At 42.0% G+C, this 19195-nt stretch overlaps 1 protein-coding gene across 1 annotated transcript in view; it reads right to left on the reverse strand.

Annotated features, from left to right (window-relative positions):
* Positions 1-8353, reverse strand: part of CCDC167 (coiled-coil domain containing 167) — a 27424-nt gene extending 19071 nt beyond the window's left edge. Inside the window, exon 1 of the mRNA XM_015416926.1 lies at positions 8276-8353. Coding sequence (XP_015272412.1) covers positions 8276-8317 — 42 coding nt within the window. The 5' untranslated portion in view covers positions 8318-8353. The remainder of the gene's footprint in view (positions 1-8275) is intronic.
* Between the last annotated feature and the right edge of the window lie 10842 nt (positions 8354-19195).

Here is a 19195-nt window from a genome sequence, read left to right on the forward strand (position 1 = left end):
TGTTTTCTATGAACTAGCCAGTTTTTGATCCATAAAAGGACTTGTCCTTTTATCCCATGATTTTTGAGCTTACTTAGGAGACTTTGATGAGGAACTTTATCAAAAGCTTTCTGGAAGTCAAGGTAAACAACATCTATTGGGTCCCCCTTGTCCACATGTTTGTTCACTCCCTCAAAGAACACTAACAGGTTAGTGAGACAAGATCTTCCCTTACAGAACCCATGCTGAGTCTTCCTCAATAGTTTTTGTTCATCTATGTGCCTATTAATTCTTTCCTTAATAACAGTTTCCACCACCTTACGCGGTATCAAAGTCAGACTGACTGGCCTGTAATTTCCCGGATATCCTCTGGAACCCTTTTTAAAGATGGGAGTGACATTAGTTACCTTCCAGTCCTCAGGAATGGAGGCAGATTTTAATGAAAGATTACATATTTTTGTAAGGAGATCCACAAGTTCACATCTGAGTTCTTTCAGAACTCTCGGATATATGCCACCCAGGCCTGGTGATTTATCAGTTTTTAAGTTGTCTATCAGTTTTAGGACCTCTTCTCTCGTCACCTCAAGCTGACTCAGCTCTCAACACCGCTCCCAAAATCAGTGATTCTGGAGTGGGCAAGCACTTCTCATCTTCCACAGTGAAGACAGAGGCAAAAAATGCATTTAGCTTCTCAGCCATTTCCCTATCATCCTTCAGTACTCCTTTTACCCCTTGGTCATCCAAGGGCCCCACTGCCTCCCTGGCTGGTTTCCTACTTCTAATGTATTTGAAGAAAGTTTTATTGTTGGTCTTTATATTTTTTGCTATATGCTCCTCATGTTCCTTTTTTTGACTGCTTGATCACAGACTTGCATTTTATTTGCCACAGCCTGTGGTCCCTATTATCAACCTCACTGAAACTAGCTTTCTACCACTTAAAGGAATACTTCTTACCTTTTACAGCTTCCATTACATTGTTAGTTAACCATGCAGGCTTTTTCCTATACCTATTTGTGCCTTTCCTAACCTGCGGTATATATTTTTTCTGAGCCTCTAGGATTGTAGTTTTAAATAGTCTCCAAGCTTCCCCACTTGTTTTGACCCTTTCTACTTTTCCTTTCAGTTTCTTCCTTACATGTCCCCTCATATCAGAGAAGTTACCCCTTTTAAAGTTAAAAGTGGTTGTGTCGGTCTTTTTGGGCAACTCCCTATTTATAAAAATGCTGAACTCAATAACATTATGGTCACTGTTCTGGAGACCTTCCAAAACAGAGGCCCCCTCCAGGGGGGGGACAGGTAGGGGGAAAGAGACATATATGCTTATTACTGTGCTCATTTATTCCTAGGGTCTCCAGATGAAGATGCCAAGAGGAAGCCTGAAAAACAGACTTTTGATGTGGGCTGGATTTTTGTTGGTGTGTGTGTGTGTGTCTGTGCGCACGCACACAGACAGACATATGAATGATTTTTTTTTTGTAATGGATTAATAAAAAGCATTCTTTCTTTCAGGAGGCTACAAGCAGTTTTCAAGAAGTGGCATCTGCCCTCTGTCTTTACAAATTCCCTAATTAAGATCCTGGCACTCGGCCACAACACACAAGCATGGACGTCCAGTGGAGTCAGATAATGAGGTTTTACATCTCCTGACCCCCATAAAACAGATCGGAGCCAAGCAGAAGTGGTGGGAGCCTGGGAGGAGGAGACAGATTAAATTTCCTCCCTGTTAGCTCAGCTAAGTCAGAACTCAGAAGGCGATGTCAGCAACCGTCACACTCTTCAGTGGCACTTTAGCCAACCAGCCTTTGCAGTCTGTAGACAATATGCATTTTCAGGGCTTTTTTCCTGGGGGAACGCGCCAGAACAGAATTCCGGAACTTCTTTGACAAAATTATTTTAAAATATTTAAAAATTCATGAGTTTTCAGTATATGGGTTGAAAACTTCATTTCCCTGTTGAGAGTTCCAGCACCTCATTAAAAAAAAAAGAAGCCCTGTGCATTTTAGCCCGATAACGAGACCACCAGAGCTGACCCCCCCCACCAGTTCCTTTTATTATCTAAATATTGTACATTTTAATCTCTTTCAGACTGTGCCAAGGATACCAGTCACAGCAACGTCCCAAAAGCCAAGCTTCTGCTAGCAGCTTACTTGCCAGAATGATTCACTCGCACTTCCACACTGGAGGCCCCACTAAACGTAGAGATTACTTCATTCACTCTTTGTTTTCCCCCAGTCAGAAATCCTTTCGCATTCTACCACACTTGTCCCTTCTGCCTCATGGAAATAGCATTTGCTTCTGCCTTTGTGCAGAGAGCTGTATCAGAAAGAAAGGGCCACCTGCAAAGTTCCGAGGAGTAGCCGAGAGACTGGTCACAGCACTGACAGTGTTCTTCCGTTGTTCTTTTTGCAGCAGTCTAGATTTAAAGCTGCCTAGTCACTTTTAAAAATGGACATAAAGAAATACTCTTCTGAAAGAACAAGCTGTCTTGGGGGGGGGGTTGTACTATTTCTGTTAACTTGACACTTTGAAAGTAAACATCTGTCAAGAATGTGATGATTTAGGCAGGAAGGTTTAGGTTCAATGTACAACCCCAGGGCCAGGAAGCAAGTGTGCCATCTCCCCCAAATACCACCTTCTTAAGATGACTGACAGTACTGAGGACAAATGAGAACAAAGGCTGGAGGAATGTGAAAATACTGAACTGACAATTACTGTGGAAACATATTAAATGTTATGTGCTATTCTTCAATATGTCATCTTAAAACTATAAAAGAGGAGACAAGTCATTTGTTGTTGTTCAGTTGCACAGTCGAGTCCAACTCTTCACGACCCCATGGACCAGATCACGCCAGGCCTTCCTGTCTTCCGCCATCCTCTGAAGTTTGCTCAACTTCATGTTCATTGCATCTATGACACTGTCTAACCATCTCATCCTTTGCCATCCCCTTCTTCTTTGACCTTCAATCTTTCCCAGCATCAGGGTCTTCTCCAGTGAGTGCTCCCTTCTCATTTGGTGGCCAAAGTATTTGAGCTTCAGTTTCATTATCTGGCCTTCCATGGAACAGTCAGGGTTGATTTCTTTTAGGATTGACTGATTTGATCTTCTTGCACTCCAAGGGACTCTCAAGAGTCTTCTCCAGCACCATAGTTCAAAAGAATCTATTCTTCGGCACTTGGCCTGTTTTATAGTCCAACTCTCACAGCCATACATGACTACTGGGAATACCATTGCTTTGACCATGTGGACTTTTGCTGGCAGGGTGATGTCTCTACTTTTTATCATGCTGTTTAGGTTCACCATTGCTTTCCTCCCAAGAAGCAGGCATCTTTTAATTTCATGGCTGCTGTCACAGTCTGCGGTGATCTGGGATCCCAGGAACGTGAAGTCTGTCCCTACTTCCACGACTTCCCCTTCTATTTGCAAGGAGTGATGGGGCCGGATGCCATGATCTTAGTTTTTTTGATGTTGAGCTTCAAGCCCACTTTTGCGCTCTCTTTTCACTCTGAGCAAGAGGCTCTTAAGGTTCTCTTCACTTTCTGCCATTAGAGTGGTATCGTCTGCATATCTGAGGTGGTTGATCTTTTCCCCAGCAGTCTTAATTCCCGCTTGTGATTCATCCAGGCCAGCATTTCGCATGATGTACTCTGCATATATATTAAATAAGCAAGGTGACAATATACATCCTTGTCGTACTCCTTTTCCTATGCTAAACCAATCAGTTGTTTCATATCCGGTTCTAACTGTCGCTTCTTGGCCCTAATACAGGTTTCTCAAGAGACATGTGAGGTGGTCTGGTACTCCCATCTTTTTAAGGACCTGCCATAGTTTGTTGTGATCCACACAGTCAAAGGCTTTAGCATAGTCAATGAAGCAGAAGTAGATGTTTTTCTGGTCATAGCAAGTCATAGCATATAAGATTTACAAGATTTCTGTCCAGACACTTTTACAAAAGGGAAATTGGCCCCTTCCAGTCCAGTACAATCTGCAATGCCATTGTACTAATTCCCAAATGCCTACAAGAACTTCCATATGCTATCAGTGTGGATTAGACTAAGTAGATTCTGTGTTAGAGTTCAGACAGGGGAAGTAAGAATGTGTGCCACACATGCCAAGAATCAGCAAAAGCCTTCAGTGCAGACATGCCCACATAGGGGCTTGCTATGACACAATCCAAGAATTCCTGCTTTGAGTACAAGGCTTTTTTGCTTTCAGTCTGTCTCTTCTTATTGGAACAGTCTACTCAGAAATGAGTACTTATCTTCAGTGGAACACTAGCCAGACTAACTAGAGCAGAAAACTACCACAGGTAGTTAGTGAATTTTAATACAATAATGTATTTTTGGTCACAGTGCTACATGACCCACATGCTACACCCTCAAAACCCTGCTTGGCTATAGATGTTAATTTTTAAGTACTTGTTCATGATTCTGTCACTTCTCATTCCTTATTCTTGCTGGAATGAGTTTTAGGAGCACAGTAATTTCCACCCCCTCTCCAAAGCATCTTTATTCTGCCTGGGTCATGGCTTCTGCACGGCATCATAAACAGCAATAAAAAGGATAACTCTAAGTATTAGCCTTGGATCCAGACCTGCGTATGTGCAATCACATACTGCCCATTTGAATTAAGATCATGAGTTGAAGCCTTGTGACAAAAGGGAAATCCTGCTTCTCTCAAATCAGATAATACAGATAATACATAATACATGTTGCTGCAAAATGTCTCTTTAATTTTCTCTCAATAGCTATTTATTAATACATCAATAGACAATGCTATATCATTCACTGGGCCTTCACAATGGTTGCCACAACACTGTGCAATTCTCTCACCTGAGTTTTGGCTACCTCCCCTTCCTTTCCGAGGCAAGCAGAGCTTTCGGCCAAGCACAATGGCAGGTAGTTAGATCCTTGTGTGTGGATGTAAAGACTTATGGCAACCCCAGCAAGGGGCTTTCAAGGCAACTGAGACACAGAAGTGGTTCGCCATTGCCTTTCTCTGCAGAGTCTTCCTTGGTGGTCTCACATCCAAGCACTGACTCTGCTTAGCTTCCGAGATCTGACAAGATTGGGCTTTCCTCCTGTAGACCAGTTGCAAATTGATCGAGTAGGATAGAGTTTTAGTGGTATTTTCCTATGATGGATTATATGGATAGATGTATTCCGGACAATAAATGCATTTCACTTTAATGAAGTCTCCTTTATGAATATTTTGTGGGAAATTCAGCTCACAGGTGTTTTCTGTTATTCTTTGCCACTTTCTACTGTGTGCTGTACTGTTGTTGCAAGGTCTCCACGCAAAGACAGACAGTGTTTGCTAACTAGTGCTAAAGCTGCTATTGAAAAGGCTGCAGCACTTATGATTAGTGGAGCTTGAGATCTTCTATCCTAGGATTTCCCACTTGTGAACATTTGGTTGCACTGTTCAGACTAGCCAACATTTTTGATTAAATCAACACATCATTGCCTCCAAGCCTGGGGAATTTTAATAAGATCAAAATAACTGCAGATGCCAGAAGACTCTGCAACACAAGGGGGAAAATTGTGAATGACTCTTGGGTAGGTAACTATATGAAGTGAGAAATGGGAGAAGGGAACAGAAACATGGTATAATCAGAACCAAAACATTCCAAAAAGCTCTCTTTCATCCAGCCTCTATATCCTGAAGAGGGAAGCAGAAGTATTAAATAAGCCAAGCAAGGTGGAAAAAAGTAATAGTACATATGGACACTGGAAAGGTTCCAGGTGGTTCGTCACTCAAATATTGATTTTCATATTAACTCTGGTTCCTAAGAACAAATGCTGGCCCCTAGGAATCTGCACGGTTTTCTTCCATCATTGACACAGACACATGCAGCATTTTTATCTCATTACCCAGAGAATACAGGTGAAATCCAAGCCAAGAGGCCAAAATGCACAGTAGGAATACATTACAAGCTTCAACTTAGAAAACGTCCAGGACCACACGGATTACATATACAGAACAGTTATATTCATCTAATAAGGATAGGTCCCCCCCCCAATGATGGTACAACTCCAATCAGATAGCTCAGAAATCATTATACTAGATTTCCCTGCTAATGTGTAATACCACCACACCCCAAGTAAGAAATAGACTTTCCTTAGAGACACTAATGGTTCTAAGGAAAGAGACAAGCTTCTTCCTGAACACTACTCTTCTCCCACTGGCCATCACACAAGGTTGACAGAAGGAACTGCACCCCACTGCAGCACAAAGAATTTGGCAAGCTAGTTCCAGTATGTGGGAAGTGGAATAAATGTTCCACGACGAGACAACAGAAATATATAACCTGTCACAGTATCAGAGACCACAGTCTTTGTCACACAGTCTCTTCTTCTATAAAAGATGTTTCCCATAATTTCTCTTTAATGCTCATAGCCAAAGATGTGCAGAACATAGCCTGCACAGGAAAACTGTAAACTGACAAAACAAGGATGGCTAACCTTTTCAGCTGAGTCCTACGAATGTTCAAGTAGAAGTAAGCTTCACTGAGTCCAATGGGGCATACAACCTGTGCACAGGATCACAGTCATAAGAACATAACATAAGAGACGCCAATGTTGGATCAGGCCAAAGGCCCATCTAGTCCAACACTCCGTCACACAGTGGCCAAAAATATAATGTTGTATAATAAGTCCTTATGTTGTTGGTGACAAGTTCAGTGCAGACAAAAGGAAGCTATTTTTAACACACAGCAGATAATACACAGTTTCTTGCCACAAGTTAAAGGAAACTTCCATATTCATGGGCAGCATACCTCTAGCGTAAGAAGAGGCATTATGGAGACCAAGATAATTCATATTACGGTATTTCCCATTACTATGTATGGATGTGTAAGTTGGACACTGAAAAAAACTGACAGGAAGAAAATTGATTCATTGGAAATGTGGTGTTGGAGGAGCATTTTACCAATACCATGGACCACCAAAAAGCCAAATCAGTGGATTCTAGATCAAATCAAGCCTGAATTCTCCCTAGAAACTAAAATGACGAAACTGAGACTACACTTTGGTCACAACATGAGAAAACAAGACTCACTGAAAAAGACAATAATGCTAGGAAAGGTTAAAGGCAGTGAGAAACGAGACGGATAGATTGACTCCACAAAGGAAGCCACATCTGTTCAGTTTGCTAGACTCGAGCTAGGCTGTCAATGATGTTTTGGAGGTCGTTTTTCACAGGGTCTCCATAGGTGAGAAGTAACACCTGTACCTCCACTTACCTGAGGCTGGAGACAAATAGCAGAAGTTGACCAGCGTACTGGTGACACCCCTGCCCATACCTCCGGGCAATCTGGGCAAGGGAACCTCCACATTCAAAGACAGTAAATCTTTTAATACCACTGCCAGGAGGCAACATCAGGGGAAGGCCTTAGCCTGTCTGCCCTGTTGTTAATCCTTCAGCACAACTGGTTGGCCGCTGTGTGAGACAGGACACTGGACTAGATGACTGCTGGACTAGATGGGGAATGTTCAAAAATGTTCCACTCCAGGTGTCAAATACGCTAGGTATGCCACTGTTGCGAGTTTCAAATGAAGGACAGAAGAATGATGTTAGCCACTTTGGGTCCCCCCTGGGGTAGAAATGAAGTATTCAAAAAATGTATTACTAACTGCTCCATAGGAGCTGCGGTGGCTCAAGTGGTTAAGACGCTCAACTGCAGGCTGTGGAAGGTCAGTAGTCCAGCAGTTCGAGACCCGAGTGCCGCATGAGGGAGTGAGCTCCCGTCTCTAGTTCCAGCTCCTGCCAACCTAGCAGTTCGAAAGCAAGAAATTGCAAGTAGATAAATAGGTACCACTTCAGTGGGAAGGTAACAGCGTTCCGTGCGCCTTGGTGTTTAGCCATGCCGGCCACATGACCATGGAAATGTCTTCGGACAGCGCTGGCTCTTCGGCTTGGAAACGGAGATGAGTACCGCAACCCTAGAGTCGGATTCGACTGGCTTTCAAGCAAGGGAACCTTTACCTTAACTGCTCCATACACTGCGAATTCCTCTGACAAAGTGTGCTTTGACTCACCAAAATATATATGGGGGGGGATATTGGACATTAATGCGCCCCTGGAATCGAATTGTAATCCATACAACACTCTTCGATTGCTCTCCTCCATCCAACATACATCTGCTTCCCTGTCTATCCCACGGCTGAGCCTCACCACAGCCGCACCCCACCCAGCCACCCTAACTCACTGATTTTTCATTGCTTCCGCCTCTCTACTCTGTGACCTTCTCCTTCGGGGCCCCCCTGTGGTTGCTTAGCAACACGCCACACATCTCACCTCCTGAGCCACGCTGAAAGACTCTTGCCGCTGCTTAGGCATTTTCTCCTTTCACGTTGCGCGCGGCCTCCCCCCCTCCCCCATTCTGGCGCGGCTTGACTACGTGTCTTAGGGAAGGTTAGGCTCTAGCAACGACCGCGGCCATCTTTGTCAAGGGTACTACAGCCGTTCGTCCACGGATTACTTCCTGACAACGCCATGTTTGAGAGGGGCTGATCGGTCGAGTTCGGAAAAGGCGTGGCTTCCTGGTCAAAGTTTTCTGGTTGTAGCGAACTAAAGATAGGGTAGTGTTATCAACGAGTATCTTTTTTTTTTTTTGTCTAAATGTTTTGGTATATGGTATTGCTAAAAATTAAATTCCCCAATACAGAAGAATTAGGATGTCTTTTATTAACCTTTTGTTGGCAATTGTCTCTGAACAATTTGTTCCCATGCCAGTCAGCTAGGAAAGAGGGTGTAGACTAGGGTGAATGCTCTGACAAGCATGAGCACCCACATTTTTTATGTCGTCGCTGTTTGTTTTTTCTGCGATCTCTAGAAGAGCTGGATCTGTGACGTATACAGTGCGCTTCAGTGGGGTATGCGGGGGGGGGGGGTTACATATGAATATCATGAAGACCTGTGACCTGGATCATACAATTTCATACCATGGTAGCACCTTGATTCATTATCTTTATAAAGCATGGGGGTGGGAGGCGGCGTGAAACATACGGAGACAGGATGATTTTTGCGAAGGCCTGTCTCTGGCCCAGGTGTGGTGTGCCATCAATACTCTTTTAAGAGAGCCTTTGGCTTCTCTAAATGTCTTTTGTAGTCTCTTAACTTTTGGGGGGGGGGTCTATTATGGATGTTATTTGCAAGGTTTCTGCTAGCATTTTTGATAGTTTAATGTTTTAAACTTTTTTGTGATTTATATGTTTTTACAGTGCAATCCTTAGACGAACTGCACTTTTTGGAAGGGTGTAACAGTGTTTAGGATGCACTTTTAATCAGTTACCTGCCTTGGGTCACAGTTGCCTGGAAGAAAGGCTTATTATTATTATTTTTATTATTATAAACATTTTATTAAAGTTTTTAAAGAAAGTAGTACATAATTTTTCTAAGTTAGAAAACAGAGAAACGTGAACTTTCAATAAAGATGCAACTATTAATACATAAACAAAATGCAGATATAATAATTAATACATTGTGCAGAATCTATAACATTTACCATAACCTGTGAAATACTGTTACAACATACAATTTGAGTGTCACATTACAATGAATGAAACAATTCCCCACATCAATAATACAGGACGTGGAAGGTATAGGTTTCAAATCCATTTATGAAACTGAGACCATTCAGAAGAAATAAACTGTTGTTGGGATAAATAGTCCAGAACTGGGTACCATTTCCCCGTGAATGATGAGTGAGCGTTATAGTGTATTTGAGCTGAGACAGAGTCCATAAGAAAATGAGACCATAATTTTGTATACCAAACCTCAGTGCTTGGTGGTTTCACATCTTTCCAATAAGATGCTATAGCAGTCTTGGCAGCATCCAACATGACCTCAATAGTGGATTTATGTGGACGGGAAGACAAATCTTTAGGCCACGAGTTCAAAAATAGAGTTTTGGGCTTGAATGGGACAGTGACTGAAGTGACTTTTTAAATTACTGCTATTACCTCCGTCCAGAAATGTTTAAATTTTTCATAACTCCACCAACAATGGGCGAAATTCCCAATTTCATGGCACCCCTTCCAACAGTAGGGTGAGTTTGCTGAGGAAATATAAGAAAGTCTATGTGGTGTGGCGTACTATCTTGTCATGATTTTCAGATTCTGTGGGCATACCGTCAGTACTTTAGAATTATTTATCTTGGAAGACCAAAATTTATTCCAGAATTCCTCTGTAAGAGAGGCGTCGCAATCTCCTTGCAAAGAAGACTGGTATGGTAACATTTTGGTGCAGGTGGCATTAATCAGGAGTGAGTAAATAGCAGATATTAGACCAGCATTCTGAGAGGTAATGTTTTAAATAAATAGATACTGCTAAGTCTCCTAGCCCTGACCTGGATGGCCCAGATCTCAGAAGCTAAGCAGCATTGGCTCTGGATAGTATCGGGATGGGAGACCACAAAGGAATCTCAGGGTCTTTGTGCAGTGGAAGGCAATGGTAAAACGTCTCTGTTAGTCTCTTGCCTTGAAAACCCTACTGGGTTGCCATAAGTCAGCTTGACAGCATTTTACACACATGCACACAGGTAGCTTCATAATAGCTGCAGCAAGAGGAAAGGAGCAGAGGAGAAAAGGTTGCTGAGTGCGGACTCCAGATGTTCTCAAACTATGTCAGTTTTTACAAGTCACAAGATTGTATTAAAATTTTGATTTTTTAAAAAAAGTAATGTTCAATGTTTGCTGTTTCAGTTCTTAGCCTTTAGTATGCATTGCTTGTACCGCTTCCCCCAGTGCAACACCAAATTCTAAATTAAAAGAATTAAAAGAAAGCTAAACTCCCCACCACCCTGTAACAGATTTTTTTTATAATCTCAGGCACCTAGAAACCCTTAAAATTATGAGTCTTATAATTAAACTAGACAAGTAGGCACCCCTGGGTAAGTCTATGAAATCCATCCAAAACAACACAAGCTGCCACTGAAATACCAGCATCTTGTGTTCTTGGGTGGAACATAATCATCTGTTAGAACAGAGGCAGACAAAGTAACCTGAAATGAAAACGAAGGCAGTTGTACTGCTGTGGACAGAACAAACGAAGGGATACTTGTTAAGGCAAGCTGAAAGAAGAGTGAGCCTGAAATACAGCGAGAAGGACTACCCAAATGTCACTGTTATTAACCATTCTTAAAATTAGGAGTGCATAATTCATATCACTCAGAGGATCGCTATTCCATTGTATTAAGAGTTATGCTACTGTATCATCATCAGGAGAACATTTTACTCACATATTTAACCCTCTGTTTTCCTTTTTAGTCCACTTGGCTGTTAACCACTGTCTGCATTCTCTGCTTTCTGGTGACTCTTTCTCGTTTTCTTTTTCCAACCCATGGAGGTTCTTTTATATTTATTTAGATATTCCCCCCCCCCAATTACAGCATCACTCTACCCTCCACTATTGTATCCTTGAAATAACATCAACCCTGTGATGCAGATTAAATGGAGACTGAGTGACTGGTCCAAGGACCTTTCGTGGCAGAGTGGGGGTTCAAACCTAGGTCTCCCTGATCCTACTGCAGTACTCTAGGTACTGCACCATGTTGGCACACCCATCTTTTTATCTCACCTCACAGGTCTCTCTGCACTCACCCCAGCTGTTCCCCCATTTTCTGTTAACTATTTTCTTTCTGCTTCAGAGCAGAATCTATTCTTTCTCCTCTTTGTACTACTGCAACTGAACTCTCTGTAGCATATACCACAGAACTCTCCTACCACATAGAACAACTATTGAATATAAATGTATAAGGAAATGGATTTTGAACAAAAATATCTGTTATTTTCTATTTTATATGTGAGGTATATAATAGATTTTCCTCTAAGCTATGGTATATTAAAAGTTATAGCTAATATCCAGAAACATTGAAATATATAACATATATATATATGCAACCACAAGAAAATTAACACCTTTAAGATCAACAAAGTTTTATTCAAGGTATAAGCATTTGTGTCCAAGCACACATCTTCAGATACAGTGAAACAGAATTTTGTCGGCCATTACATAATAGGAAGAGAGAGGGTGGGGGGTTAGTTGACTGGAAGGGCTAGGTTGGAATCAAGATGCATAAGTAAGTGGCCAATTATATCAGATTGGATTAAGGCAGTTGTTAAAATCTGTGAATGGCGGTAATTTGTTGTAGTTGTTCAGTCGCACAGTCAAGTCCGACTCTTTGCGACCCCATGGACCACATCACGCCAGGCCCTCCTGTCTTCCATCGTCCTCTGGAGTTTGCTCAATTTAATGTTTATTGCATCGGTGACACTGTCTAATCATCTCATCCTTTGCCGTCCCCTTCTTCTTTTACCTTCAATCTTTCCCAGCATAGGGTCTTCTCCAGTGAGTGCTCCCTTTTCATTTGGTGGCCAAAGTATTTGAGCTTCAGCTTCAGTATCTGGCCTTCCAGGGAACAGTCAGGGTTGATTTCTTTTAGGATTGACTGATTTGATCTCCTTGCAGTCCAAGGGACTCTCAAAAGTTTTCTCCAGCACCATAATTCGAAAGCATCTATTCTTCTGCGCTTGGCCTTCCTTACGATCCAACTCTTGCAGCCATACATTACTACTGGGAATACCATTGCTTTGACTATACAGACTTTTTATGGCAGGGTGATGTCTCTACTTTTTATTATGCTGTCAAGGTTTGCCATCGCTTTCCTCCCAAGGAGCAGGCATCTTTTAATTTCATGGCTGCAGTCAACGTCTGCAGTGATCTTGGATCCCAGAAATGTGAATTCTGTCACTGCTTCCATGATTTCCCCTTCTATTTGCCAAGGAATGATGCCATGATCTTAGTTTTTTTGATGTTGAGTTTCAAGCCAACTTTTGTGCCCTCCTGTTTCACTCTGAGCAAGAGGCTCTTGAGGTCCTCTTCACTTTCTGCCATTAGAGTGGTATCATCTGCATATTTGAGGTTGTTGGTTTTTTTAAAGTACCCGAAGGTACATATTTATTATTTTCTTATAATCCTAAACACAGACATAAACCACTACAACAAACAACATATAAACCAAGAGACTTGTTACAGTTTGTTGCTACACCTAATCCATCGCTTCATTATTCTCTAATATTTGTTAGTATTCTCTAATTCCATTATTATATATTACTACATACTCAAATATTATTTTTGCCATATCAACTTAATCTTTAACTCCATTCACATTATACCAATCAAATAGTCTCTTCCAAGTTTTTTGAAATGTCAATTTCTTCATGCCTTTCATTTCCATAGTTAATTTATCTATTTCCGCCACTTCCTGTTTGGTTGGTGTTTCTTGAGTCTTCCAGTATTTGGCATATAATATCCTTGCCGCCGTTGACATGTATACAATCAGGTATCTATCCGTTTCCTCAAATTCTTTCGGAAAAATATTTAACAGTAGCAATTCTGGAGTAAAGGGGATGTTACATCTTATTATTTTTTCCATTATACAGTGCACCCATTTCCAGGAATGTTTTGAAATGCTCTCTGGATTTTCAAGTAAAGCATGCATTTTCCAATCTAAAGAGAGGTCTCATCGCTTCTGATGTGTGTTTTGGCAAGTCAAGGTATATACGGTTTGCTTTCTGTTTTCCCTAGTGGAGAGGCACCGGAAGAAGAAAATCAATGCTGGAATAAACAAAATCGGCGAGCTGATTCCATGTTCCCCAGCGCTGAAACAGGCGAGTGGGTGCTTAGAAACATGCACATTTTCTCCCCAGGATTGACTGACTTGGTTCTGCTCTGTCCTTCCCTCTCTATGTTAGCTCCCTGCACCAGAGGAAATCACCATCCCTAGAGAAGTGGGTCCATGGAGTAACAACCGTAGGGTAAACAAAGATACTTTATAAAGGTTTAATGATTAATTGTTGTATTCCTATGATGGAAAAAAAATAAAATTTTGTTTACCAAAAAAAAAACAACTTGGTCTTAAAGGTGCCACCGGACTGTTTTGGACCGGGGGCCGGGGGGAGCTCTGCAACTTACCTGGCTGTTTCTTTCTCTGATTGAGGGCTGCTGGGAGCAGGGGGTGGGGCTTGTTACATGTGCCCGCCCCCTGAGCTCTTTACTGTCGGAGCTCCGCTCCTGTGTGCTCCTGCAGGAAATGACCCCTGCTTATATAGGTTTCTCAGGAGACATGTGAGGTGGTCTGGTACTCCCATCTCTATAAGGACTTGCCATAGTTTGTTGTGATCCACACAATCAAAGTTTTAGTGTAGTCAATGAAGCAGATGTTTTTCTAGTACTCCCTTGCTTTCTCCATAATCCAGCGACTATTGGCAATTTGATCTCTAGGTCCTCTACCTCTTCGAAACCCAGCTAGTACTTCTGGCAGTTCTCTATGCATGTACTGCTGAAGCCTAGCTTGTAGGATCTTGAGCATGACTCTGCTAGCATGTGAAATGAGTGCAATTGTGCAATAGCTTGAACATTCCTTGGCATTGCCCTTCTTTGGGATTGGAATGTATACTGACCTTTTCCAATCCTGTGGCCACAGATGCGTTTTTCAAATTTGCAGGCATATTGAGTGCAGCACTTTAACAGCATAAATAAATAAATCTTTTAAGACTTTGAATAGCTCAGATGGTATACCATCACCTCCACTAGCTTTGTTGCTAGTAATGCTTTCTAAAGCCCATTTGACTACACACTCCAGGATGTCTGGCTCAAGGTCAGTGATCACACCGTCGTGATTGTCAAGGACATTGAAGTCCTTCTTATATAGTTCTTCTGTGTATTCTTGCCACCTCTTCCTAATCTCCTCTGCTTCTGTTAAGTCCCTACTGTTTTTGTCCTCTCTTATCATGGCCAGCTTTGCACGGAGCATTCCCTTGATTTCTCAAATTTTCTTGAAGAGATCTCTAGTCCTTCCCATTCTATTGTTTTCCTCTATTACTTTGCATTGTTCATACAGGAAAGCCCCCTTATCTCTCCTTGCTGTTCTCTGGAAATCTGCATTCAGTTGGGTAAATCTTTCGTTTTCTCCTTTGCCTTTCGCTTTCCTTCTTTCCTCTGCTATTTGTAAGGCCTCATCAGACAGCCACTTTGCTTTCTTGCATTTGTTTTTCTTTGAGATGGTGCTGATTGCTGCATCCTGTACAAAGCATGAACCTCCGTCCATAGTTCTTCAGGCATTCTGTCTATCAAATCTAGTCCCTTCAACCTATTCTTCACATCCACTGTATATTCATCAGGGATGTGATCTTGGTCAAACCTGAGTGGCCTAGTGGTTTTCCCAACTTTCTTCAGTTTAAGCCTGAATTTTGTAATGAGTACCTCATGATCTGAGCTACATTCAGATCCAGGTCTTGTTTTTACTGACTGTATATAGCTTCTCCATCTTTGTCTGCAAATGATATAATCAATCTGATTTCGGTGTTGCCCATCTGGGGATATCCATGTGTAGAGTCACCTCTTAGGTCATTGGTTGTTGTAAGAGAGCGTGTTCTCTTGACAAAACTCTGTTAGCCTTTGCCCTGCTTCATTTTGTTCTCCAAGGCCAAACTTGTCTGTTATTCTGGTTACCTTTTGACTTCCTACTTTAGCATTCCGGTCCCCTATGACGATAAGGACATCTTCTTTTTTTGGTGTTAGTTCTATGAGGTGTTGTAGGTCTTCATAGAACCGGTCCACTTCAGCCTCATCTGCGTCAGTGGCTGGGGCATAGACTTGGATTACTGTGATGTTGAATGGTTTGCCTTGGATTTGGACCAAGAATATTCTGTTGTTTTTGAGATTGTATCCCATTACTGCCTTTCTCACTCTCTTGTTGACTATAAAGGCCACACCATTTTTTCTATGGGATTCTTGGCCACAGTAGTAGATACAATGGTCTTCTGAGTTAAATTTGCCCATTCCCATCCACTTTAGTTCACTGATTCCCCAGATGTCGATGTTCAGTCTTGCCGTTTCATTTTTTACCACATCCAATTTACCTTGATTCATAGATCTTACATTTCAGGTTCCTATGCAGCAGTGTTCCCTCTAAGCTGAGTTAGTTTGAGCTAGCTCACAGTTTTTTAGCATCCAGCTCACACATTTTTGTCTTAGCTCAGGAAGTAGGGCTCCACAGCAGACTAATTTATGCAGTAGCCAAACCACTCGCTCACAACCGTATTGCCAGTAGCTCACAAAGTAGAATTTCTGCTCACAAGACTCCACAGCTTAGAGGGAGCATTGCTATGCAGTGTTGTTCTTTGCAGCATCGGACTTTCCTTTCACCATCAGACACATCCACAGCTGAGCGTCCTTTCGGCTTTGGCCCAGCGGCTTCATTCTTTCTGGAGTTACTTGTACTTGCCCTCTGCTCTTCCCCAGTAGCATATTGGACACCTTCCAACCTAAGGGGCTCATCTTCCGGCGTCATATCTTTTAGCCTTTTGTTACTGTCCATGGGGTTTTCTTGGCAAAGATACTGGAGTGGGTTGCCATTTTCTTCTCCAATGGATCACGTTTTGTCTGAGTTCTCTGGTGTGGCCTGTCCGTCCTGGGTGACCCTCCACAGCATAGTCCACAGCCTCATCGAACCACGCAAGCCCCATTGCCACGTCAATACCATGAGAGAGAATGGCAGTAAATTGTCATATAAATACAAAAGTTAACAAATAGGCGTGAGAATGAAGTTTTGAGTCCAGTGGCACCTTCAAGACCAACAAAGTTCAATTTCGGGTATAAGTGAGAACTGAGAGACTTAGCATACATTGAAACAGATTTCTTCAAATATTACATATAGGTAGGGGGGGTTAGTTGCCTGGAAGAGCTAATTAGAGTCAAGATGCATAAGTAACTGAGTGATAAATACAGCAAAGATTGGATTGGAATAACACATTTGGTAAGATGTAAATAGAGCAAATTGTTAAAAGAATTAACAAACAGATGTGAGAACTAAGTTTGAGTCCAGTGGCTCCTTTAAGACCAACAAAGTTTAATTTCTGCGTATAAGGTAGCATTGAGTGACTTAGCATGTTTATTCTTATAAGAAAACATTTACAGTGTTGGGCTGTAATAAGACTGTTGAAGTTAAGATGAGTGAACTCGGTCCAGATCAGATAAGAGATTTCCCATGTGTGACTTGTTAATAGACACCAGGAATTTGTAGTGTTTTCTTAGCTTGGCAAGAATATGGAATAAATGGAATAAATGCTGGGGAGCTCAGCAGGTTGAGTTTTACAACCAACAATAGCTCCCAACTGTGCTATTGAAGCACAGTGTGTAGAGAAGGAGCAGGCCATTGAAAGAAAGAGGGAGGGAGGGAGGGAGGGAGGGAGTTGTTTCAAACATGGCTACTGTTTGTTTATTGAGTGTAAATGCAGTTTTAAAATGCATAGGGATCTGAACTCAGCCCATCTGTCAGGGTTATCAACAGGACAAGATATTCATCAGTTGTGCAGAAAGAAATTTCTGTTAGGAAAGTATGTATTGATTTGAGGGTGATGAAGAACACCCCCCCCCCCAATACCTTCCCCAGTAAAAGCACACATGTGGGTCCTTTGAGGCCATGTTTTATTCTGACAGGATGGAAGTGAAAAGAGGAGCAGTCACTTGTACTGTAAAAGAACCAGCTTGCTACATCTGCAAGAAAGATTAATGGTTTTAATTCGGTTGTGTCTGTTATTACCCTCAAACATGGACCCCACTGTCAGGTACATCTGGCTCTCTAATTCTCAGGTGAACCCCCAAGAGCTACGCTTGGCCCTTCTCTGGGGACAACATGCCTCCTACATTAAAAACTGCTGTATCTATGTTAGTCAGTGTTCTGTTCATTTAGTGACGTATTAGTAAATATATCAAGGATGGGTGATGGTGAGTTTTGTTTTGTTTTTGTGGCACTGGGGAATGCCTGTCGCTTTCCATCTTGATTCTTGAGTAATAGCTTGCAATTTCTGTGGAAAGCAAGGGCCTCAAATCCTGTATTTAAAAATGTATGGATGTACGACATGAAAAATGACTAAATATTCTTTTGTGCAATGGCAGCAGGCGCCCAACGGCTGGAGCTTTAATGCAGGTAATGGAAGCTATATAAATAGACCTGTGTAAGAACAGGTGCTGGTGGGAAGAGGCATGTGGACAATTTTGTTTGCTCCTGACGTATGGCTAAGAATATGTTCAGCCTGTAATGTTTGGCCTCCTGGAATTGGGGTTTATTGAAGGAAACTAGTCCTGCAGATGATCATTTATAACAACAAATGACAAATAAGGTGTTCTAGTCTGTATTGAATAAAGCCCTGAAAGTATAAACTAAAACCTGGGGAAGATTGGCCCTTTAACTTACCAGGAATTTTCCTACACCCATTATCATTGCAATTGACCATATAGCCTCAATGACACTGCTGGCACCCCAGTGGCCTCTTGGCTCAGCTTGCTCCAGATCTGTGTTAACTTCCTATTCCACCCTTGCACAAAAGCTGAGATATCACACTGAGATTTAAAAATGTTCTTACAAAGCCCTGTCTGGGATTCTGTAACTTCTTCCCCTAGAAGGGAAGTACAAATTGCCTTCAGAGCAACACCAAGAGGCTGTTTTTGTGGGGGAACCAGTGGTCCATCCTGTCTATTACCACAGTAGGCCACTGTTACAGCAGAACATCTTGTTATAAATAATGTTTTTTTGAGGGAAACAACAACACTGACCACAGCTAGGCTGAGAAACTGTTGAATGCTTGTGGTGTATAATTGGCCAAATCCATACTGTTTCACTACCAGAAGGTGACCACTTAGGGTAAATGCAATATTTCTGTCATGTAGGGGCTGACAGTGTAATTATCAGTCAGTGGAACAGTTACATTTGCTTACAGCAGTTTTGGGTTAATGTGCTCTTCCTCTTGCATTCTGTATTCTACCTGTTTAGCTCCTGCAACTAGCAAACCTCATTCCAGGAATGAGCCTGATCACTGAGTATTAAGGCTTGGGAAACGTAACCTCAGAGACAGCCACACTTCTGATATTGCTAGCCCGGGGCTATGCAGATTCAGTGCATCCAGTGAGTGTGGGAGTGGCAGAAAATACTATCAGCATCCAGCAGGCTGCATGGCACCACTGTTGATCCCTCCCCCCAATAAGATAAATATACCAAAAAACCCTCTGAACTCTTTCTTTGACTCGTCTGTGTCACCTTCCATGCTTCCACCTTGACAGCTCTGTACAGATTTCAGGAACAGCTTGAGAGTACGGAATTAATTAGAATTAAATTAATCAGTACACCCACCACAAGGCTGTCTGGTTCCGTGA

The sequence above is a fragment of the Gekko japonicus genome, unplaced genomic scaffold, assembly GCF_001447785.1.
Source record: "Gekko japonicus isolate JY-2015 unplaced genomic scaffold, Gekko_japonicus_V1.1 scaffold342, whole genome shotgun sequence".
NCBI lineage: Eukaryota > Metazoa > Chordata > Lepidosauria > Squamata > Gekkonidae > Gekko > Gekko japonicus.